At 41.7% G+C, this 26,014-nt stretch overlaps 1 protein-coding gene across 2 annotated transcripts; it reads right to left on the bottom strand.

Annotated features, from left to right (window-relative positions):
• On the bottom strand, positions 1–25,403 carry slc6a5 (solute carrier family 6 member 5). 2 transcript variants are annotated; one of them, XM_042062241.1, is made up of 17 exons: positions 24,333–25,403; positions 23,169–23,318; positions 22,845–23,045; positions 21,653–21,803; positions 20,912–21,043; positions 20,557–20,730; positions 19,644–19,800; positions 19,168–19,300; positions 18,135–18,269; positions 16,236–16,339; positions 14,280–14,404; positions 10,580–10,692; positions 9,169–9,300; positions 7,925–8,024; positions 5,824–5,924; positions 5,038–5,205; positions 1–3,842 (listed from the first exon to the last, which is right to left on the bottom strand). In XM_042062241.1, exons 1-17 carry the CDS (start codon positions 24,333–24,335, stop codon positions 3,684–3,686), a joined length of 2,238 nt encoding a protein of 745 aa, XP_041918175.1. In that variant the 5' UTR covers positions 24,336–25,403; the 3' UTR covers positions 1–3,683. The 2 variants fall into 2 exon arrangements, with proteins under 2 accessions (XP_041918175.1, XP_041918174.1); XM_042062240.1 differs by having other exon boundaries at positions 22,845–23,318.
• Positions 25,404–26,014: the final 611 nt, after the last annotated feature.

Below are 26,014 nucleotides of genomic sequence, written 5' to 3' on the forward strand. Positions count from 1 at the left end.
CATAAATAGAAAATCTGAGGTAGGGCCTCAATAATTAATGACATTTAAAATAAACTATGCATTTCACATATATGATAACTTTATTTTTCTGGCACATCATTTAAAACTTTTTTCATTATATATTAATACTCTATTTTAAAACCAAAGAATGTCATGGTCTGTTGGAGGTACGAGTCTGTATCCATAGGCAGACGTACCTCACATCGAACACAGAAATATATGACATTACCCAAGTAATTAGAAATTTAACCTATGCAGTGATAGGTCCACCATAAAGTGCCAAAAGACACAACATACATTACATTTGAGATTTGATATATATGACAGACTATAAGCTACTCTGTATCTTTATGTTTGAAATACATACAATAGTCTAATATCAGAGGACATCTATAAGGCCAATGGTTACCTGAAGATGTGTTGTAACGTATTGGCAAAGATTAATGACCACTAAAATGGAACATGGATGGCAGTATCTCAGTCTCCTAAATAACCTATTTGTTATATTTTTATTCTTATTCATCTTCCATTAGAACCCTTCGAGACATTCTCCTTCTTTGGTTACCTACTGCCCAGTGTTGTCCCGTAGGCATAAAAGTGATGACTTTCGCTCATCGCTGTGGAGGGAAAAATTGGATTATGCTCTCACCCCCTCAGTCGTTCATGGGCGAAGGTGACGCAAGGCTTAACTCAAGCGGCAGGTGAGAGCACACATGCGGGGGGCGGTGAGGTGGGGGCAACGCGGGGGGACAACCACACATGGACAAAGGAACACAGCAACACAAACAGCGCATGCAAGCCAGATAACTATTTTGCTCCGAGTAACTGATTAGCATCACTGAATAGGCCCTAACTACTAACTCTACAGTAACACAAGGACGGATGAACACATTCCAACCAGCACCTATGGGGAACTTTTAAACTGTTGGCCGATGCCGTCAACACAATCCTTAAGAGCTGACCTTGGTAAACTGTTTTTCAGGTATGGGTTTCAGGTTGATCAGGTCCCAGTGTAACCAGCTGCAGTGGAACAACTGGAGCAGCGCTGGAACGCACTGGTGTTTTTCGAAGACTGATGAATTAGTAACGAAGCTGAATTGCTGCTTCAGTCATACAGCCCTCTGGCATCTGTCAGAGACTTTTTTTTTTCAGGTCAGATCCACAAGGGTGGTCTGAAAGGCAACCATTTAAATAAGTAATACTGTACTATATAAGGAACAGTTCTCAGACACACTGAGAACTTTCATTGCACAGATACATTACAGCTTCCATCCTTTTCCCCCCCCAACGCACCGAACTGCATCTGACCAGGCAGAGAGCTGGTTGGCTGGTGGTTAAGTATTGATGAAATCAGTTAGTTACGTCTACACTTGAACAGACACACACACATACACACACAGACAGACACAGACATACAAACACACACACACAGACACACACACACATTCATATACAGACAAACAAACAACACACAGAGAAAGAGAGGACTTAACGTCACTTGGAAAAGCAACATTTGAGCATATAACAAAGCCGTTTTTTCCCCACTCTTGTCCATCAAGATTCGTGCGCATGTTACCACACCCTTAACCCGTGATTAGAGGAACGCGCTTGTGTGTTGTACTTCATTTCACGCCTATGAAAGCGCATGCTTGGGCTGGAGCAGGCCTGTAAATCTCCCTGTTACGGCTGCCATATTGCTAACATTGCATCCGCAGACTCCCAATTAACTCCGCAGCCCCGTTCGGCAGACACATGCCTCCAGGACGCAGGGTCCCATGAATCAACAGTGGGCCATTTTAATCAAGACCTGTTTACGTTTTGTGAGGGAAAGCTCATTTGCCTTGTCTGCTGTTTAAACAAATCATTCAGATTGCTTCGGAATGGAGGGGATGCTCCCTGTGATTGGTGTGGGATGATGTCAGCTCACAGACCAGAGACCGACCACAAATGCCCAAGGCCAAACAAACAGAGAGAGCCTTCCTTTTGTTCACAGTAATCACAACCACAACCACAACAACCAGAAACTGAGCCGTTATTGCAACTCCCATATATAGTCTTCTGGTGCATACTGTAAGATTTCTGAATGCTTTGAAACCATCTTCCCACCAGTTTTAAAAGATTAAAGGGTAAGGAGCTTTGCTATATATATAGACAACCATTACTGATATCTTTTGTCTAAACAAATAACATATTTGGGTGATATTTTCAGATACACACAGACATTACATAGATTCATAGTTACATCTCAGATCTCAGCTTTTTTGTGGTTTGACTCTTCAGATTTAAGAGGACCTGGAGGCACAACCAGGTTCCCAAATATTGATGTCTATTGTACAACTATGAAAATAAGGCCAATTAAATCAAGTATACCTGAGACCCTGTTGCATGAAGATACATATTACAAGAGATAAAGAGTTCAAGTGGAGAAGTGGTCCCCATACCTCTACCACAGGATTTCAGACAAAACTAAATTGATTCTAATACCTAATTCTATTCTACTCTACTCAACTAACCTTTAGCAACTGCTCATTACATGGCTGGGATTCAACATCACTAGCACACACTACGTCAACACACATAACTCTTTTTTTAAAAGTCTACACTTTCCAAGAAACAGCTATAACAGCTGACAAGAAAAATGGTTTGTCATACATATCTCACATCACTCATATACATATATATATATAGTTATTTTTTCTGATTTCAAGCTGCGCATATCAGGAATTGATAGATTGGATGATGAGATCACAGTATATATTTTTAAGCAATAACTTCTGTGTATACATTAATGCACAAATGCTACTTGGCTACAGATAATTACTTTAAACATTTAAAACTGCCTACAACGTTGTATGGTCACCTGTGCATGTATTTGCCTTAAAGAATGGATCAATGCTAGCGCTAGTGCTTGCTATGCTAACAGTGTGCTTTTTTCTCTGATAGCTCATAAACAAGTAGAGAGAGACAGAACACAGCATATTACCCCTGGCAGACAGAGAGAAACGTACCCATTTCTCCAACAAGGAAGAGAGATACTATAGAAAAACAATTAGCACTATGCAATATAGCATATGTATAGGAGGAGTCCAGAGGCACGTTATATATATCAGAGGATATGATATAGGTACATAGCTAATGTTTGCCATAAAAATAAACCAGTATTAACTGCATACTCTGTGTCTACTGGATCTATATTTGCCAAATCCGAGGTGGAATACTATCGAATCTCCCCATCTGTTTGGCATGGGATAAACACCACCACTTGCCTGTCTGTCAGCGTTCAGTTTGACAATGTATCAGTGGGCGGTTTCCTTATCACTCATGCACAGACAAAAGAAGACAATAAAAACACACACACATACACACAAAAAAACAACAAACAAAAACAGACAAAAACTCGGCAGCTGACTGTCTCTGCAGCCGAATATTGGGTGTGCAGTCTCAGCTGCCACCTCTGGTGATGGCTCATATTGCCTCGGTGAGAAACAGCCCTGCCTGTTAGAGGACTCTGGTGTGATCATTGTGCCTGTGTAAAGGGAGGCCGAGGCGCTCCACGAGGGGAGTGAGGGGAAGAGAAAATGGGGTGTGGGCTATCTAGCTCTCACCCATAATCCCAAATGGAGCGCAGCAGGGTGGAGGGTGGCTGGTGGGGAGGGGGGGGGGGGGGGGTGGGGGGGTCGGCGTTACTGGTACTGGGTGGACATTTGGAGGTCCTTGGGAGGGAGCTTGAGGCCCAGGGAGTTGGTGCCCAGTGGGTCGATCATGTTCTTGTAGCGCTCACCGCGGTGCTTGAGCAGGAAGGGGCCCCAGTCGGGCTGCGGAGAGCACACCAGCTTCAATCTCTGTGGGCGGAGAGAGGGAGAGATGACCTCTATCACAACCAGTACCAACCAGCACCAATCAGCAGCTAAATAACAACACGCTTCATACACTTCCTTTTATATAGAACATACTACATATAGAATAGAATGTATAGGACACATATAGAATAAAGGGATGAAGCATTCAGGCACTCAATGGAGATAAATAGAGCCGTTTCAGAATGTGTCAACGGTAGAAATGGATACGCATACAGCATGAGTTTGATCACACTGCATCTTTGCCTCGGTTTGCTGGATAGACTCTGTTGCAGAGCCAGAGTGCAATATGAAGGGTAGCAGAGCTAGAACAGGCTAACTGCACATCAAGCTTTGAGGCACATTACAATCCCACAGTAAACCGTCGTAGAAAACAATCAGATATCTTTGGTCATGCATGCTTCTTTTTTCTATACTGACGACTTCTTTGTGCTTGGCGTGAGCATTAGTAATCATGGTGGTGTGGTGTATTGTTCTCTACTGTAAGATAATGATCTCTCCCATCAGTAGCATTAAAGTTAGAATGGGAGACAAGAGAACACTTGCTTTCCTGAGCTGCTCCAACTGCTTCAGGCAGCTAAACAGCGCAGTGAACAAGGCTCGCTGCCTTGTTCACTGCGCTGTTTAGCTGCCTGAATCTATAAATAGTTTATTGTAAAGGGCATTTTCTCTCAACACTAGTTTTCAGTATGGAGGAGGTCTTCCATTTTGCATCAGCTGGCCATTACTTCATTCCGCAGACATCTACACACCCCTGTTCATCAGTCCAGGTTAGTCTCACAGTAGTTAATGATAGAGCAGCACCCTGGCCTAGTTTCCTCATAACCTAAAAACATTATACGGCACTCCATTTACGAATGGTGGCTCAAGTCTCTGGCCAGAGGCCCAGTTTAACTCATCCCTGTGCATTCCTTTCAATGTTTCAATCTCGCTTATCTCTGATGGGATACATTAGTAGGCAGGCAAAGCTTATTTGTACAGCACATTTCGTATGGAAAGTAATTTGTCCTTTAAATAAACATTCGGAAAAGCATAAGAGATATTACTAAGTACAGATGAAGATAAGGGACAAGGCCCTCCCAATGGAAGAGAAGAGAATGAGAAATCTAAAAGATAAAGGCAAATAAAAGTGAAAGAGAAAACATAACAGCAAGAATTCTGGCTGTCCGTCGTGCCCTACCTCACTGAAAGATCCGGGGGCCAGGTGCATTTTAATGGCGAACATGATGGGGATCCAGATCACAGAACAGATGACCATGAGCCAGCCCATCACCATGGACCAGGGGGGGTATTTGTAGTCCTCATAAGTCATCCCCTTCCACTGGAACAGGCTGATTCCCAGGATGAACTGGGAGAGGAGTAAGAGAGAGAGAGAGGGAGAGAGAGAAAGAGAGAGAGAAAAAGAGAGAGAGAGAGAGAGAGTAAGGAGAGGAGCCCCCTGGGAGAGAGTAGAGAGGGTAGGGGGTGAGAGGGGGTGGGAGCTGGATTGACCAGTGAGCCAGGGGAGATAGGACTGATGCATGGGGGTGTCCTGCCGAACCCCACAGGTCATTTGTTACCGGCTACTCATCATTAAGGAGCCTGCCTCCATACAGACACTCAACGTATGTCACAGAGCTGAGGAGGACACGTGACTACCACTTGACATATGTGTGTGTCAGTAATGTGTGTGTGTGTGTGTGTGTGTGTGTGCATGACACACACATGGAGGGTCTTAAATGTGTCTGCTGTCTTTTTGGAGCGCAACAGGAAAAACTGTCCACCAGCACCCGGGCTTTCTGTGGCGAACATTAACCATTTCCCTTAAACAATTTCACTTCAAGTAAGGGTTGTTTTCTTTTGGAGTAAACGCTTCTCACAGGTGGTCCCTCATTGTGCTGTAGATTTGAACACCACAGACTGGCAGGAAATGGAACCTGATTGTGTGTGCTGTGGTTATGGCCCATTACATATGGATTGGACCTACTGTCAGAATGGTTGGAGTGACAAAAGCCCAGCAGATCCTCCAAAACTTGTTTGGCTGGAACCCAATCATCATTTCAATGTCTTCACAAAACCTCTGTAAGCCTGCAACAGAAATAGGACTGGTGTATAGAACAGCAAAGAGGTGCCATCAGACAACAATTTGACTCCATTCAGAAGAGTTCCAACAAGAAAAATAATAAAGTGAAGTGGAAAAGGTGACCCAGTTTATTTTATTTGAGGGAGACAGAAAAAAAATGTCTGTGGAAATGAAACACAGGCCAAGATGTGGCAACAACAACTTGTATGACAATGATGGCAAAATGCATGTTTCTTACTGCCGCAAAAACACAGTCAATAACAAAAGTACTTGGAGCTTGTCTCAGCAGGGAACAGCAGGCTCAGTGACTGGAATGATAACAGAGACACCTAGTGGCGACTGATATAAAAATACTCACAGCAGCATATTTCAATGGCTTATATATTTTTTTCATCCGTTTCACTTTATGGAGCATGTGCAGATAATTAGTTGATTCACAGATGTGGATGATATTTATATTTAAACCCTTTTAGTATGACATGGGGCTCCAAACAAGCTGAATGGTGAGCCTTCAAAATGAACATTTGATATGACACATAACACAGAAATGTTTGGTAACATACATGTATCTGGGGTGGTGCTAATGTCAAACATTTAGAGTGAAGAGTGATGCTTGTTTTACATATTTAGGCTCTAAAGTAGGCCTAAGGTGATCAGTGATGCTTGTTTTACATATTCAGGCTCTAAAGTAGGCCTAAGGTGATTACTTAGAGCAGTGGTTCTCAAACTTTTTCTTTCATTCCCCACTTTGATCAAGGGGGCATTTTCGAGCCCCACCTGTCCATCACCGCTCTAAGAAAGTGCATCAAGCTTAAAATTGTCACATTTATTGAAATAACGACAAGTTCTATGTCCTCTTCAGCAGAGTTCAAATCAGCTGGTGCTGCAGATTTAATATAAATAAATACATAATGTGCCACTGTAAATTAAACACACATATTTCTGTTTTCCAGCAACATATTAGCAAGCACAAGCCAGTATTTTACAGCATTGTACAATATTCAATGAAATAGCCTACCAACATGCTGCATTAAATGGATCCATAATCCAGTCATACTGAGCACTGCTGGTTGGGAAATATTTTTGAAATAAACTTTGCAGGGGTGTGATGTAGGCCTACTGTTTAATACATGGGATCACAAGAGTGGCTCCCGAATCAGACGTTTCACTCAGATTCTCAAAGGCATTAATATACTGTTGCGATCGAGGCGCCTGTCCATACCTCGAGTTTTTTGGTGAATGCAGTAATCTTATCTGCTAGGTGAGGTAGGTGCTTGTCTTTGCCTTGTAACTGGAGATTTAGCTCATTGAGCTTTCCAAATATATCGCTAAGATAGGCCAGCTTCATCAAGAAATTTTCATTAGTGAACGTGCTTGCAGATTCGTATGCGCTCTTCCTCCAAGAAGAGGCGACACAGAGCTCAAACACGCGCGACAGAACTTTACCTCGGGAAAGCCACCTTGCCTCGCTGTGAAACAGTAGGCTACAGCTGTGTGGTCAGCTCCCATCTCCTCGCAAAGTGCGGGGAACAGACACGCTTTTAAGGGCCGGGTCTGGATGAAATTCACCACTCTCACAACCTTGTTCAAAATCTCATTCAGGTCGGGACTAAGCTGCCTTGACACGAACGCTTCCCTATGAATAACACAGTGCGTCCATTGCGCACCGGGTGCTACCTAGGCCTAAGCTACAGATAAAAAAATGTTTTTAAAAACTCCTGTTTTCACGTCAGTTCACGCCCCACCTGACCCACAGTTTGAGAAACACTGACTTAGAGCAACTCTATGTGCTGTGTACATTTCACTGATACCCCTTTCATCACAGTCACTATCTGTGGTACGAAAAGCCTCATTTTCTTCCTTCTGCTTTACCATTTCATTTCCTACCTGTGCTCACACAGAACATGTTTTTATGTATTGATAGAATTCAGTACAATCTGTGGGGAGATACAGGGGGAAAACATCAGGGTCAGGGCAAACACATGGTTTATTCTCACGGACTCACCATATAAGTATGAAATCCCAAGCAGCTCACATATGGCAATGATAACCAGAGAGTAAGAGGCAGCAAAGGTGTCCACTAGCTGCAGCATATACATTCCACTCTGTGAGAACACACACACACACACACACACACACACGCACACACACACACACACACACACACACACACACACACACACACACACACACACACACACACACACACACAGATAGAGAGAGAGAGAGGGAGAGAGAGAGAGAGAGAGAGAGAGAAATGGAGATAAAAAACAGTGAGCATCTCCCTGTTTCACTGACCTACTTAGTGTGCAACTTCTTTCCATTCATTTAAAATGTCACAGCATCAGGGTTGCCCCCTAAAGGAAAGTGACATTAGTCACCTATTGTACTCTGTGTAGAACAATAGTGGAATAAACGCCTGATTTGTAATTGATCTTCCGACCCCATGGCACCAGGCTCTCTGAGCTGTGATTGCAATGATGCTTGTTTGTTCTCGGTGGCGTTCTAGCGGGACTCTGTTCATTCCCAGGAGGCTGACTGAGCTTGGCGGGTTACATAGAGTCACATGAATGCATCTGTCACAGTAGCCTTTGAGTCTGATTAATGGGCATCATTAGCTGACAACATCAAGGGGAAGCAGCACCTGCCAGTCCCCATTTACTCTCTTCCCCCTTGGATTTACTTACTTTTCCTCTACAACTCTTTTGTCTTCTTGCTCTTCCTTTCTTCATTCATTCCTTCCTTCCTTTCTTTCTTTCTTTCCTTCAGAACCTTTTCACCCAATTCTCCTGTTGCATCAACAGTGGTTCACAATCAAGGCACCTGATACTCTCAGTCTTGCTTCCTTTCTGTTTGTCAGGTTGTCCCTGACTAAATAATGAAAGAAATGGTGCCTGTAGACCTGCCCTTGTTGGATTAGCCCCTGTACAGAGCTCCATGGTTAGGCCTGGCTACAGTCGAGGTATGGTGGACAGTGGAGGCAGCAGTCCTGGTGGCTTTAGCAATAATTACCGATTTCATTACTGTTACCACTGTTATCATGGGGAATGCTACTGCTACCTCTGTTATCATGTGGAATGTTACTATTGATTTTGTTATCATGGGGAATGTTACCTCTGTTATCATGGGGAATGCTACTATTAGCTTTATCATGGGGAATGCTACTATTAGCTTTGTTATCATGAGGAATGTTACCTCTGTTATCATGGGGAATGTTACTATTAGCTTTGTTATCATGGGGAATGTTACCTCTGTTATCATGGGGAATCCCAGGAAGAAGAAGCAGACGCAGCACACCAGCGTGAACAGAGGCTTGTGCTTGCGCAGGTACTTGGGGAACTCATCGGACACGGATGTTACGATGGTCTCTATGGTGGCAAACTGGGGAGGAGAGGGAGGACAGAAAAGGTATAACTGATGGGTGGATGGAGGAGCTAGTGTGACTAAAGAAAGAGAGAGAGAGAGAGAGAGAGAAAAAGAGAGAGAGAAATTGTTCTTGTTACCAACAACAATAGAGAGGTTGAAGGAGAGAGCTAAAGATAGTGTGCATTGAGACGAGCGTATGCTGCTGGGTGGAAGGGCTCGTGGCCTGTGTCATATCCCTCCCCCAGACTGGGTGAAAAATCACAGGACCTGAGGCGAAAGATTACACTAATTAGAGCCCTCACACCCCGAGGAGTGTTGATTGGCTGGTAGTTGAGGCAGAAACGAGAGGCAGGAGGGTAATTACTATTCTCAGATGAACCCAACCTCTGACACACACACACACACACACATTTGACACTCAGGATAAAACTAGCCCTTTCCATCTATGAAAAGCTACCAGATGTTGCGGTCTACATACTGTATACCAAATAGTGGAATCTTAGACGAGAAGAGGAAATCACCAATTATGTAAAACAAAGAGTCTGTAGTCTTGCATATCTGTAAGAGTGAAATAATTTACTAAATTGATTTATGAAAAGCAATCAAATCCATGACAGTGACAAGCAAAGAATTCCATGACAATTAAGATGGTGGTACCCATTAATTTCCATGAGAGTAATGTTTTAACTGATTGTCGCGTCAGTGGCGAGGTTAAAGTGTAACCTTAAACAGTCACAAGCACACATAAACAGCTCATTGGACTTACTCATCTTGATGTCATTTTTACCTTTACCTGATTTTTTTCTTCCTGCAGTCTGATATTTTAACACTCTCTGCAGTGAAATCACTCAGTGTCATCTTTCCTCAAAATGACAGAGTCCTGTTTGATATAGAGCTGTGCACAGGGGAGAAACAGGTTGCTATGCAACAGCAGACATCTCTGTCAGGCGATCATGCAGCGGAGAGATTTCAGCCGCAAGTAAAGAACCCTCCAGAGCTAGAACACAGAGCTCACAGACCGGCCAATCAGAAGACACGGTTTAAGCCTCGCATAGTATCATTGTCCTCCTTTCTGTACCTTCTGGCATGTCTATTAGTCTTGAAGTGTGTGTGCATGTGTGTCCGTGTGCATGTGTGTCCGTGTGCATGTGTGTTCGTGTGTGTGTGTGTGTGTGTGTGTGTCTGTGTGTTCATGAATAACCATAAACATACCCACATACATATGCACACACACATATGCACACACACACACACACACACACACACAGAAACACACACGTGAGGCTGCAGTTACCATAGTATCCAGTCCCAGCGTGAGCAGCATAAGAAAGAAGATGATGGCCCAGAATGGGGACAGAGGCAGTCTGGTGAGGGCTTCTGGGTACACCACAAAGGCTATACCAGGACCTGGAGGGAGTCACAAAACACACACACACACACACACACACACACACACACACACACACGCGTCTTTACTACACAGTATAACGCTTTATCCATGCTGACTGTCTATAACCACTATGACCACTATCACCATTGCACTATCACCATGACACTCACTCACACAGAGCACCTTACCTTACCTTACTATGCACAGAGAATCACAGGCTCAGTCCCTGCCTCAGTCATTGCAAGCGCCTCTTGATTGATTAATCACCACTATGTGGATACTGTTTTTAGAATTGATTTAGATTAAGTGTTTGTTAGTATAATTTGTATTTTAGTATATTTAGTATATTATTTATCTTCTACTGTACTTATTGCTTAGTTGTGTTTTATATTATATACTTTTAATTACTTTTTCTGCTGTTAGTGAATGTGTGTGTGTTGTCTGTATGCTACTGAGACCTTGAATTTCCCCTGGGGATCAATAAAGTATCTATCTATCTATCTATCTATCTATCTATCTATCTATCTATAATGGGCTCTCAGTCTGCCTTAAATTAGCAGCTCCATTTCCACATTATTCTTCAATGCCAGTGTAATGTGAGGATTCTACCAAGTCTGTTCACAGGTGCCACAATAAATCAGCTGCCCCACTTCTCTATTTAATGAGTCAGTTGAAGTTCTTCAGTCAGTGATGCTTTTTCTACAGAGGAAGAAACTGTTGAGGTTAAGGGGCACCTACTGTAAGACTACTGATACTTATTATTAATTGTGACGCCTGATGTGATTACAAGGGTGCAAGCCTTGTGACATGCCTGCTCTGGGGTTGCAGATTGTGGCTTTGAGTCATGTGGATTATGCGATTAATGATCTTTAAAAGGAACCCTATGTAAGATTGTGGCCAAAACTGGTACTACAATCACTTTCAAATTACTGTAGAGCGGTGTATCCCCTTCCCCTCCCCTCTGACTGGCAGAGCTGGCAACCGGATGCCGAAAAACTACTGACTTTGTGATTAGTAGATAGGTGGAGGGTGGCACATCAGGCCAAAACACAACATGACAACATCAACATCAGTTGAGGGCTGCAACTTCACTTTTTAAATGTCAATATCCTGGCCAGACTACTGTTGTCAGTGATATAAGTATTTGAAATTAACATGATTTCTTAATGTCTAGTGACATATCAGGGCAATTTTATGATTAATTGAAATACATTTTTTACATATGGTTCCTTTAACTCATTGAATGCCAAGCTGTTTTCGGAAGCTTTGTCCTAGAGTGCCAGCAATCTAGACCATTGTTGATGATTTTTGTACAGCCACAGCATATTCTGTGTTAAAGCGAAGAACACATACAATGGCTCGTTTGAAAGGTGAGACTTTAAGCTATTTCTACACGCTTCTGTTCCTGAGAAATCGCAAGCTAAACAGTGGCTAGTTTTCATCAAAATCGCTGTTTTTTTTTTCTAGAAATGGAGATATAACGTCTTTCATGAAATATGAAGTGTTGCCTGTAAAGAGACCTAGCGAGACTGCCACCTAGTGATAGACCCACGAAAATTGCCTGGTTTTGAGCTGACGTGCATGCGTCACTGATTCGACCCAAAGCGGCAACCGAGTTATGATAAAATGTCCAGATTGTGCGTTTTTATGAGTTTTCGATCGTCATATATTTCATTTCCATTCATCACAGAGTTCCCAAAATCACATATAAGGTGTGTTAGAGTGTCTAGTTTCGTAATTTAAAAAAAAACTAGAAACGTAATATTATGTTTTTGGCACTCAACGCATGGGAAGGAAAAACGTAATATTACGTTTTTGGCACTCAATGAGTTAATAACTGCATTTACTTTGGATCTATTTAGAGGCGCAATGTGATTTTCATTTACAGTTTTTTCTGAATGCTTAAACACAACCGTGATTCTTATAGCACAATTTCTAAAACTATTAATTCTTATAGCAAAACCACTCACTGAGTAAAAGCACAAACACTGCTTTGCACTCAGTTTGCAATTTTGTAACACACACTTTGCACAACTGGAGGCACAATCCACTGCACAGCACTCTTTTTGCGGAACTGTAAACACAACTAACTGCTTTACACTCAATTTCCAAATGATCAACACCTAGCAAATCTATACACATTATTTACACTATTTATACTATTTTGCCAACTTTCTGGCACACTTTCTCATGTGAAACTGTTTTAGATAATTAGTTCACTTTGCAATCAGCCTAAGCACTATAAAAAAAAGGCCACAGGTAATGTACAATGGGTACAATCGAGGGAGCAGGAAGAGTGGGAAGAGTAAGAATTAGAGGAGGCCGAAGAATAGGACGTGGAGGTGAAGAAGTAGGAGGAAGAAGAGGAGGAAGAGGATGCAGAGGTGAAGAAGTGAGAGGGAGAGGACAAGGAGGAGCAAGAAGAGGACGAGGAGGGGGAAGAGGAAGGATAAGAAGAGAAAGAAATAGCCCTTTTACAGGCAAAAAAATCAGTCTACATGTGGGGTTATTGTCATGTCAGGCCTGGATACGGCATTCCAGAATATATTTTCCCTGATGCCTTGGACTAGGACATTGCATGTGATGTAGACGAAATTTTGAGCGAGACGACACGATGTAGACTGATTTTTTTGTCTCCGTGAAATTGCTATTTTGTGTTTTGACTTGGAAAAACACACTTGTGTTTGTTTTGATGTGTATAAATAAACACCAACACTTGAAGTTTGGATCCCTGTATGTTTACAGAACTATGACAAAAGTATGACCTCAAACTGACATAGTCTACCTTGTGCACAGAGAAAGCAAAAGCCAGATGTGTTTTTTATTCATACCATCAGTGTGTAGTTGGCACATTGTGTGCTTATTATTGTGATGGCTTGCTGTTTGATACGAAAACACCATTTTTACGAAGGTGTGAAGAGTTAAGCAAGGTGTGTTGGCTTTTGCAAGAGAACTAGAATGTTTTGCTAATTGGGTGAAAGGTTTTCCTATTTGTGTGTAGAGTTTTGCAAAAAAAGCCATAGTTACAAAAAATGTGCTTAAGCAATCAGAAAAAAACTGTAAAATATTCAAAAATGACCCAGAAGTAGCAACCGAATGTGAGTATGTAAAAACAACAGTTTTGATGTAAAAGCAACAGTTTTGATGTAAAAACAACAGTTTTGATGTAATGCCAAAAACGCCTAAGCTATGGGTAGTTGTGACATCCACTGAAGTTAGCATGCAAACCAAATAGCAGTTGCTGCCTCTCTTGTAATATGACGTTGTACCGTGTGTACTAGTATAAACACAGTGCAAGTCAACGTGCCGTGTGCCTGTGTTCAAGAGAACGTGCCGTGTGTGTGGCTGTGTTCAAGAGAACGTGCCGCGTGTTGAGAACGTGCCGTGTGGTTATGGGGTTAAAAACTATCTGTTAACAACAATGTGTGGTTATGGTTAAGTAGCAGGGGTTAAAAACTATCTGTTAACAACAATGTGTGGTTATGGTTAAGTAGCAGGGGTTAAAGGGGTAAAGCCTCTCTAGGCGGACTATCTAAGTAAACATTACTGAAGGTGACCTGGGGACTGTGATGCAAAGAGACATTCCCTATTCTCTGTTCTTTACCTTCATCAGCCACCTTGTCTATGGGCACCTTCAGCTCGTGGGCCATGAAGCCAATGACCGAGAAGATGACGAAGCCTGCAAATATACTTGTGGCACTGTTGGTACAGGTCACTATGATGGTGTCCCTGTGGAGGAGAGGAGAAAGGATGCCAGATCACATTCTTATTAGGGAATGGGTGTACTCTCAGTAAAGTTGATCATGCTGAAATGCACTCTGAACATTAAACTCTAAACAAGTAAGACTTTGATAATTATTCCAAAAATATTGAAAGCAACATTTGCAACTCTGCTTAGAAATACTCCATTTTTAGAATTGCAAGGCTCTAAGCGACACATATAAAATTAACTCATACACTGGCGTCCTATATTTCTGTGTCTGGTGATTGTGATGTTTTAAAATGGGCCAAGGTTATTTCTAATTCAATTGATAACTAGTGTCCTCTAGTGGAACAATGAGGAATCAAACTCACAAATTGTATCGACTGTGCATTTAAGGTAAGGCCAGTATTTGTGTTTGTGTACTAAAGAGCTCAATGTTTTCTAAACTCACTAAAAGACAGTCAAGCATGAAATTGGAGCTGCTTGATTCTCCCTCTGAACGGTAGGAACTGGATGTATATGAACATAGACAGATTTCAACCATCTTGCTTTTTGTATTGTTTTTCTAAAAGTAGTGATCCAGGTAAAGGGGATTTTATCTGGGTCAGGGTTTTTATGCCAAGAATGAATAATCTAAATCTACTTTATAGCCTATGTATAACCAAAAGACCATTTTACCTGAAGTAATTTAGTAAAATAAAACCCCACTTTATTTTCAAGCACTTGGCCCTGCCCTGAAACCACAGAGATTGGCTTTCCCCCAGTATTCGGCTTTACTTCTGAACCCTTCTCCATTTACCCAGCATAGACATATCATACGTTATCCTTCTCCATTTACCCAACATAGACATATCATACGTTATCCTTTGGTTGAGAGCATGCAGCAATACATTCAGATTTTTCTAGATTTAAGATTTATTGCAACTAGGGCAGTACCCGTTCAAAACATGCTATTCCTGTAGAGGAACCATAGCCCAACTACATGCTAACAGGCCTACTTTAAAAAATATAGGATGATAGGGAAAAATATCATTCCAGCTAAGCATTCAATAATGAATATTGAATATTATTATATTGTATTATAATAAATGTGCAGTAAGCAGAATTTAAGCATGGCGGCATTTTACAGATCAAAATGACATAAGCCTAGCAGTAGGCCTAACACCTGTTTTGAGTTAAGGCTACTCGAAGTGTTTATGAACACATCATTTTTAAGTCATTTTGAAAAGTCACTGCATACCCGTGTGGGTTGGCGTGTTGCAAAATCCACATCATCATTTTATGCAAGCAAACCGCATCCAGAGGCAGTCTTTATATTGTTGAGGTCAGACATGATAATCGTCCAAACATCTTAGCCTGCCTGTGCACAGCACCCGCGTGCCATGGGCTCAGACTCAGTGCTGTGCTGTGCTGTGCTGCGCTGCGCTGTGTGAGAGGGGGAGTGGCTAGAGCGGCAAAAGCCAATGTGTGCTTCTCTTAACGATATTTAACAATATCTTTTGCATTTCTTATCCAAACAACATCAAACTTGGCATTGCACTCACTCGTGCCCGTAGCAAGAGAGATATGCAAACAACAGACAAACACACAGACACACTCACACACACACAGACAGACGTTCTTATCATTAACAGATAGATGTAATAAAATACAATTTACTATTAAACATTAACAGAACATGAAGGACACACGTTGTTTAATATTTTACAGTACTTTCCTTATAAGCCAGATTACAGTCAGCAATCATTGATATGCCTTTCCTGATCTAAGATGAATAAATTTAAATCAAATCAATAATTGTATTTAGATACAAAAATACAGAGGAAATGAGAGTAGTCTAGTGAGGACTTTAGCTACCTGTAGCAGTTATTATGGAACTTGTTGTAGGAGGAGAGTGTGATGAGTCCACCCCAGGCTGCAGACAACGAGAAGAAAATCTGGGTTGCAGCATCCTTCCACACCTGCAGAGGGTGCAAGGGAGCTTGGTTAGCTGAAACTAGTGGATGAGGAGAACCATGGGTGAGAGTGAGGAAGTACTGCCTCGATTCATTTCAATGACAATTTTAAATGATTGAAAATGGCGTCTGACGTCCTCACTTCCAGCCTTATTCTCACAAACAAGCCAATTACATGCCAAGTTACAAATGGCCACAAATTATGTCATGTCGTTCATGTTGATTGGCTGGTCCTCTCAGCTTGGAAACTGCCAATCCACACAGACAACATACTCATGTCCACTGGTAATATGGCAGCTAATTGGAATTATGCACAGAAGGCTCTTAAGCACTTCCGCAATATAAGCCAGTTCATACATTTCATACGTTCATACAGTGGCGGTATGGTCAACTACACTGCTAAGTGGCTAAAGCTAACCCTCCAAATCCTGACCCCCTGAGGAGGACATATCATTACAGCACCCACGCTAAGGGTGGATCTCATCCCTACACAAGGAAACACAAAAGCATCTTTTGCGGGTTTTCAGTCGGAATTGTGCGATCATGGGTCCAAACTGCCAAGGTGAAAGGTTCCCACCCACATCTGTCAACTTTCGCTTTCAAACAAGTTCGTAGCGATTTATTAGCGACAATAAATGAGTAGATAGACCAAGAAAATCTTGATATGCTGGAATGATCATGAACTACCATACAAACTTTAAAAAAAAGTTGATGCCTGTTTTGTTCACGCATTGTATTTAAATAAGTAGGCTATTCAATCATGTCTCAAGAACTATCAACACTACCTCATTACCAGGATGAATAAGTGTGAATACTCCATGTTCATATGATATTTTTAGGCTTTGGTATAAGTTAATATTCTCTGCAATTTGTGTGTAACAATGGTCTGTTTATTGCAGCCTAAGATGTGATGCTTCGCCACATCATCAGTAATTGACGTCTCTTAAAAGTGATGCAGTGAGTGAGCAGGGCATCTCATTTCTCATATCTGCCTCTCCTTGATTCCTCCATCCTCCTTACAGTCCTTCCTCGTTTCCTTCACAAAATGAACTAAAAGGAGGAGGGGTTAGGACAGGAGGAAGGAAAGGAAGGGAGGGAGGGAGGAAGGGAGGAAGGGAGGAAGGGAGGGAGGAAGGAAAGGAGGGAGGAAGGGATGGAGGAAGGGAGGAAGGAAGGAAGGAAGGAAGGAAGAGAGGGAGGAAGGAAAGGAGGGAGGAAGGGATGGAGGAAGGGAGGAAGGGAGGGAGGAAGGAAGAGAGGGAGGGAGGAAGGGAGGAAGGAAAGGAGGGAGGAAGGGATGGAGGAAGGGAGGGAGGAAGGGAGGACAAATAAAGAGATGCACCCTATCCATGCCCAGAGCTGCAATGCAAAGTAGATCCTGTGTGTCGTGCAGGATGTGTAGGCCAGTTTACAGGGTTTAAACAAAGGAACGTTTTTGTGCCCAAATTTATCAGATATTTTTTTTTTAATTTCTATATATAAATATCATTTTTGAAATCTTAAACGTTCCAGCCCACATTTGAATTCTGCCCCAGAGGACTTAAAGCCTTGCGATTTATGATAGTATGTAGGAAAACGATCATTTTATGACAAGCTTCTTATATTAATTTCACCAGAGTGTCCATCTGTATCTCTAGAACATAATATTGGATCTCCAAACAGCAGAATACTCTGAGGGGAACATCATATTGGAACTCCAAACAGCAGAACACTCTGAGGGGAACATCATATTGGAACTCCAAACAGCAGAACACTCTGGGGGGAGGAACATAATATTGGATCTCCAAACAGCAGCGTTCACCTTCGCATCGTTGAGCTTCTCCCACTTGGGCGTGATGAAGTAGAGGATTCCATCAAACGCGCCGGGCAGAGTGATCCCTCGGAAAAGGAGGATGACCAGAACCACATAGGGGAAAGTGGCAGTGAAATACACCACCTACACATAGAGAGGAGGCAATGGGGTGTGTGTGTGTCTGGGAAACAGGACTAATGGTGAAGTCCAAGTCCATTTGGTTGTGGAAAGTACAGTAGAAATACACAAGACACTAGACACACTATTATGGCGTATATTTGAAGGGTAATAGCTAACAGCTATGTCTGTCTGATTCACACTGATGCTGTTTAATGTGTTTCAATTGTTGTCCATTTAGAGAACCCATACATACACATGAAAGGTGTTGAAACAAAGTGTGTAAACTGGACAGTGATACTGAGGACCACTGTTTAATCATAATGCCTTAAATTACATCATCATTAAAAGCCTAGAAAGAATTTAATTCTTGTCTACTACTTTCCGCCCATTTATTTTAGCAAAGAACAGTAAGAGGATCCTACGCACATTATTTGATATTTTCACTATGTGCTTTTTAAAAAATACATACATACATACATACATACATGTAGCAGCAGCAGCAGTAGTAGTAGTAGTAGTAGTAGTAGTAGTGGAGTTTTTCTCCCAATTACAGGGATTACATTAGCCTGCATCTATCAGCCCTGCTTTTGTAAAAAAACGGGCCATCACGACTGCAATGAATGTAACAATCCACTAGATGGCGCCATCATCTACCTTTTCTGCCACTCCAGTTCAAAAGTTTCTCTCTTCACCACAGCTGGTTGGTACAAATGGCCAAACCCACCAAGTTTGTGCATTCATCAAATACAGTGTTACGGGCTACATTTCCTCTAGACCCTAAAGTGTGTGTTCCTGAAGGACGCCTAAATGCAACAAAGTACAGGATGTTTCAGGTGCACCTCCAGTCTAGCCCTGTTATTCTGTCAGCAGCTAATCAGTAGGTCACATTTAAAGTGTTCTTAAATGGGAAACACTGACTTACCTTCCCGGATGACTTAATTCCTTTAGCCAGAGATCCGTAAACAATGACCCAGGCCATGAATAGGCACAAGGCCAAAGGCCAGCGAATGTCACCCGGATATTCAATTCCTTTGGAAATGCGCAGCACATTGTATCTGATTAAAGAAAAAGTAGAATTAGGCTAGTTTGCAAAGCAACATTAGTGGTAGATAGTAGATAGTCAAAACATTTTAAATGTTTAATTGAAAGAGGAGTGCGTTATTAGTTGACTTTTTACATGTAGGCCTATAGATTAATACCTCAGCCAACTTGGTTTAGGCTACTTAAAGGGTTGCCTAAATTCCCTGCGTGATTCATGGAAAAATGCTGGCAAACTATATAGAATCATGCATGTTGTAGGCTAGGCATACTTGTGCAAAGTGAAAATCAGAACTCTCCAGGCCATGTTCAACTAAACAGTTGTGACTTATAAACCACTTACTTAATTGATTCACTTACTTGAAGTATTCCTCGCTGGGACTAACATATGTTTTGGTTTCATTTGATGTCAAAGTCATGTTTAAAAGTCTGGTAAGGTTGCCAGCGGCATTAGCAGACAGGCAGAACGTGGAATTCTTTATAGATGTTATGTTCCTATCCCGAAGGATACACGTATCTGTCACAATAGCACATCCACAGATAAGGAAAATGTAATGTCTTTTTCAACTCAGACACGCATCAAAGAAATATGCTTTAAATGTTTCCAGACAGTGCTCTGAAAGAAATGCCGCATTTCTAAGCACTAAATTATGAAGGCTACACACGGAAATACCCAGTATGGCCAGAGGGAGGCGCTCAAACACACTGCGGCAGTGCAAGACCGTCTTACAGTAAATGTGTCAAGCAAGCATTTTTTTCTGCTGAATTCACTAAAACAAAATGCCCAAGTCCTGCGTTTTCAGGTGATTTCTTATTTAAATGACACTTTTTTCGATTAATTTCGATAGAAAATGTATAATTACAAACAGCAACGCATATTTTGAGTCCAAATATCAATTTTGGCAATAGGGTATAGCCTAGGCTAAACGTGGTGGACTATCTCCTATCCTATACCCATATGTTAATGGAAAACGAATTATTATAAAAAAATAAATATTGGCAATATTCCCTATAATGCCCATTTCAATTAGGTAAACTATGCAGTTTAACAAGGCAATGCCATCAAAACAAACATCATACATCTTACAATACTGTGCTTCTTTGGATTTGCAAAGGGGTTTTACCTCTTAAAAATGTCTGTACAAAACACTGCCAGATATACTGCAGGTTTACAGTGTGTCAGCCTAAGAAGGTTATTGAAAGCCCAGAGGTGAGACAACGGGTTGCGCATTGCGCATTAGTAAAAGGGAAAAAAAGCGCCGCTCATCCTTACCCAGGAGAAGCATGTCTTTGTCTTTACAGTCCATTGTGTTCCAATCATTCCTACAGTTAGCCCAGGGTAGTGAGCCCTTCAACGAAGCGAACAGGTAGTACAGTGTCCAGCACATTATAATATTATAGTATATGGCTATCAAGACAGATATTATCAACATGGCAATCCCGCAACCTAAAATAAATGAATAAAACGAGATATGTACATTACTCTTAAGCAGATAAAGACGTTCACTACCATTAATCATTACACTCAAAGACTGGGTGTGCATCAGTTTTATTTTTACCCAATCAGGAGTTGAAACAATCATCATCTGGGCAACAAACTTGTGAGACATGGCAAAGGCGCAGTTTACCTTGCAGCGCTGGGATGGCTTTCCATACAGACACAGGGCCTTGGCTGGAAAACTGACCTAGTACAACTTCCATTAAAAATATCGGAATTCCAGCGATGCCCAACATTGTCAGGTATGGTATCAAAAAAGCACCTACATAGGAACAAAATATACTGTCAAAAATCCAATGGTGCGCTGGACCTCTCCTAATTTAAGTCTGAGAAACTTCGTTTGTGAAAATGTGTGCATACAATATCTGGGCCTATGGTCAAGGCACAGCACAAATAACTGCTGAAATAAATCCAAAATGATACCCGAAACTATGATTTAAATATTCTGTTATTTAAATAAGAATAGCCTTGTATTCCAATGTTAAAATAGTATTTGGTAATAATAGCCTATCTGAAATATTAATAACATCAATACTAGGCTACTACTACTACTAATATTTTGTAAATAGAATTTAAAAAATTATATACCCTAATTATATCAGTAAAATAATCAGTAAAAAACGTTTGCATTAAAATGCATTCTGAAACAATATAACTAATTTTCACCATATTCCTGATGCCAGAACACACTAAATGATACATTTTCGTTATGGGCAAGGTGTTCACAAGTTGTTTTGGGCTCTATACTCGTGATTTTCGTTACTCGAAAATGTGCATTTGACTTATATGGGCCATGGTTTATGCAGTACAATTTTCTTCCAGTTTGAGCCAGAAGCCGTTGTAAGCACAATTGTCTGCTAGCTGCCCTTACCTCCTCCATTCTGGAAGGCAAGGTAGGGAAATCTCCACACATTCCCCAAGCCCACTGCATAGCCAACCATGGACAGGATGAAATCCAATTTATTAGTCCAGTTCCCTCTGACCTTATTCTCATCTCCACTTTCGTCATCATCGTCATTCTCCTACGGGAAACAATGTATTTCACTTGGCATGATTCTACTCAAAGTCTGCACATCCAGCACTTTCATTGAGAATATTAAGCAGTATATAAACTTACAAAGCTGTTAAGCACATCATATTTCTAAAATTAATCCACAGCAGAAGAAGAGCAAATACATACATTCCCTTGGAGGGAACCAAGTTGGTTAATAGAAGCGCAGCGCTCATATGTGAGAGATCACTGCTAACGTGGGCTGAAACGGCCATAAAAGACTGCCATGTGAGAATTGGTCAATGAGATGCTGCAGCCTTATGTAATGCATTATCCTCCAGCACAACTGGCCAACAGAAACTAGTCCCTGGGGAAAACCAGGAACTCAGCGCAAACCTTCACCTGGACGAGAGCATTGCAGCTCTCGGGACAACTGGAGGCAGCATGAAACCAAATTTGACAAACAAAAACCGCAATTTACGGTGTAATTTTCGGTTGTTCTAGACTTTTATTTCTAGGCTTACATACATTTTCTTTATGTGTTTTCATTAGCATATGGTCTATTCAATACTAGCCTACATTCCACATACTGTTAACTATTCGATATGACTGCCCCCCCTTTGTCTAAGCAGCACTTTATTTATACTGCTCATTAGGCAAACATAGGTGTTCCTGTGGGGGGAAAGTGACAACCATAACAAAGAAATCTTCCAAATTATTCAAAGGCACAAAGCCTCCACGATTACAGCCCAGCAAAGGTAAAACATCCGTGTCACGTCAAATGATGTTAAGCTACATCTTAACAGAAAAGAAAGTGCAATAGTCCTACACTTCAAAATGTGCTGAGATAGCACAACGCAGAGAAACTTCATTACGGCTGCGCAGAACCAGTCAGAAGGGTGACACATCCCAATGCGAATGCTATAATCTCCTACAAATGCAGAATATAGCAACGTTTGGTTATTTACACAACGCTGACCCAGACGTTTCTTTCTATAGGCTATTCATGCATCAAAACATCATGATTAAATACTTTTCCCCTACAATGAAACGCTCATTTACAACAACTTACCCCGGATACAGTGCCAGGCAGAACAGACGTATTGCCATCTGTGCCCAGTATGATGGTGGTCTGGCTCATAGTTGTCCAATTGCCAGTGGCATTGTTTTGCTCCACTGTGCTTCTCATGGCACCTTGATTAGCCATTGCGTCGGACATAGCTTTCCCGTGAACGGTTGTACCATCCGTCTGAGGCGCGGTACCAGCAGAATCCTTGGGGAGTGCAGAATTAACAGGCACCGCCGGTGCCGCGTTTTTAAACGTCCCATATACTTTATTGGAATCCGTTTCTCCAGGTTTATTTTCTGTTGGACAGAAAGTTTTCCGTTCATTTACCGGCGGTGGTGCCGAATGCGTATCGGAAGGTAGACCATTCTCCGGCTTGTTAGTTGTAACTCCAACCGCCCCTTCCGGCTGATGAGGTGAGCCAAAACCGGCGGGACTGTTCGCAGGTTGTCTCAACATATCTTTTTGATCGGAGAAATCCTAAAACAATAGACCTAGTAATTAATAGACTACCATTTCAAAATGACATAGCCTACCATTTATAATGCAGAGAATACATATTATCACGTGTTAAAAAGTCATTCATAAACAGGCTGCATTCGTGTAGCCTACTGTGCTGAATCAGCATAACAATAACTGAGCAAATTTAATTTTCTTGTCTCACAGTCGTTGTTTCTCCTCACGTTTAAAACCCCTTCCCGCGTGGTTGCTGCGGTTTTTTGGTTTTCAGCTCACGATCGGTCGCTGTTTGGCCCTAGCGTTTACCATTACAGAAAGATTCTTTAATTTTACGCCTCATTTCCCCGCTGTCATTCAACGCGGCACATCCCCTGATTTTATGGGCAATAGACAAGCTGCCGGGCTCGGCCGAGACTCTCTCCCCCGCGGCAGGCATCAGTCCCAGTATTACTGCACCGAGAAGTGCAGGCTCGGTGAAAACATGGGAAATTACACGAGCAATTATATGTGTGTGGCCCAAGAGGATAGAAAGCATTGTAATTGCGCTGATACATTTAACGAAAAAGTGCAGCTGGCGTATATTTAACTTCGATTAAGTGAAATAACAGCGTAGGGGAGTGTTTAAACAACCATTCACATTTCACAATCGTTTCGTATATTTACAAATCGAAACATAAGATACAAAAAAATCTTGCATAAAAGCAAGCATGAGATGATGCATAAAAAGTTGCCAAAAAGGTGGAGATTCCATTCCATTCTTGTGAAAATAGCAAAATAATGTAAAACCTGTTAAATAGTAGCAGCGTGTAAAAGAAGCAGTCTGCAAAGTTGGTCCACGATAATCTACTGTAAATGAGACGACAGCGACATTTCAGCACCCTGGACAGTTCACTCTAACCAGCAATTCGCTACTTCCATACACCTAAAGTTGTCTTTAAAACAAACGCTCAAATAAAGATAATGTGAGACTGAGCTGATGTTCAGACCATAACATAACTATTTATAAGAAATGGTTAAATTGCATAGCTTACTTACCATTTGTGAAGAGTGCAGGTAGGCTATACAAGTCAAAGGCAGAAAAAAACTGCTGTAAAGACTGGCGGCAGACTGAATTTGGCTCTGCTAAGTGCAAAGCTTTCTATATCTCTGTGGGAAAGATCGGGTTTGCGTCAGTGCATAGCAAGGTGCCCTTCGCGTGACATTTTCTTGATAATAGGAGTTTGATAAATCATTGGCCTTGAATTCTGATTTTTAAAGGGGCAACAAGCGAAGACGTTGGCTCGTGTCACACGCCAGCTCGAGCCTGCGTGTTTGGGACGCATTCGTTCGCGCCTGATTAATAAACTTGTCCCACGGGAATATGTATAGATCCTCATCTGTCGTTCGTTTGGGAGGATGCCCAGGTTTAGACTAAGCAAAGAAGTCTTACAGTTGAGGAAACAACTGCCATTTTTTCCACGAATGTTAGCTCAGATTTTTTTTGTCCGGATATTTTATATGCATTTAACATCAACCTGACTTCTGTAGTATGTTTTAGGACTTGCATACATAATAGAGGGGTGCGATACTCCGTTAGTACGGTTTTCTGATTATACACTCTATGAATTCTATGATCAAATTGATAGGTTTTATTACTTCAGTTTAGTTATTGAAGTTGTAGCCTAATTATTGCAGGCTGTGTTTTAACGTGATTTAACTTTAAACAGATGGCGGGTTCGCTATATTGTAAACTTACAACGGGGAAAAAGTGCTCCAGCGCTCAAGCTCACACGAGCCATAAACTCAAGGCTACGTTTATGTTTGCGTCACTGGCATCCAACTTGATCAAATCCGAAAAGTGGGCGAGGTCTTCATGAACGACTACTCATTTGTTAAACTTTTACGCAAGCGAGTAAAACGTGGTAGGCCTATTCTATTTTTAGTTCGGATCTGCGGACTAACAACATGGTACCGCAGACTATGCGACATGAAGAATTTCACAGAGCTCTGCAATGCGCAATAGTAAGGCAATAGGCTACTTAACAGTTATAAAACAAGGCTGGTGAGTAGACATACCATTTCACATTTTTAACGCATACAGACAAACTCTCAACTTTTTATTCGTTCTGCATAGCCTACACAATCCTTAACTTCGGTCTTATTAGCTTACAAGTTCAAAAGAGGCTATTTGGATCCTTAAACCATAGTAGTAATCACCTGAAATGCACGCTGCAGTGGCGACGATCATAAATCTGCGCCCGCTAGTGATAAGGCTGTCGGCAGCTTCCCACTCGGGATTTAATTACTTTGTCAACAGAGAATAATTATAATTGATTTCTGCACCTCTTCCCATGTCCCCTTTTGACACCTTAGTTTTTTACAGGCAGCAGAGAAGCCGCATGCTCCGGTGAGACACGGATTAGCTTATTAAAAGTCATTAATGTAATGCTCATCATATGGATGCGATCTAGAAACAGTACATTTTGTAAATGTACTATTACAAATGTAAATAATTTGGTTCTGCCCATATTTGAAAACACAAATCATATTAAGACGGGACCGTCGGGTAGGCTTCAACATCTTATTGGAATCTGTCAAATGGCAAAAAATGTCCTGACGTTCCACAAATCAGATTCACAGAACCGCAAGAGATTGCGCAGTCCCGCGGTGGCCAACAAATCCACCCGACTCCACTCTCGCACCCCTCTTTGACCCGAGATAATAGTCCTTGTGATCAG

The sequence above is a fragment of the Alosa sapidissima genome, chromosome 14, assembly GCF_018492685.1.
Source record: "Alosa sapidissima isolate fAloSap1 chromosome 14, fAloSap1.pri, whole genome shotgun sequence".
NCBI lineage: Eukaryota > Metazoa > Chordata > Actinopteri > Clupeiformes > Clupeidae > Alosa > Alosa sapidissima.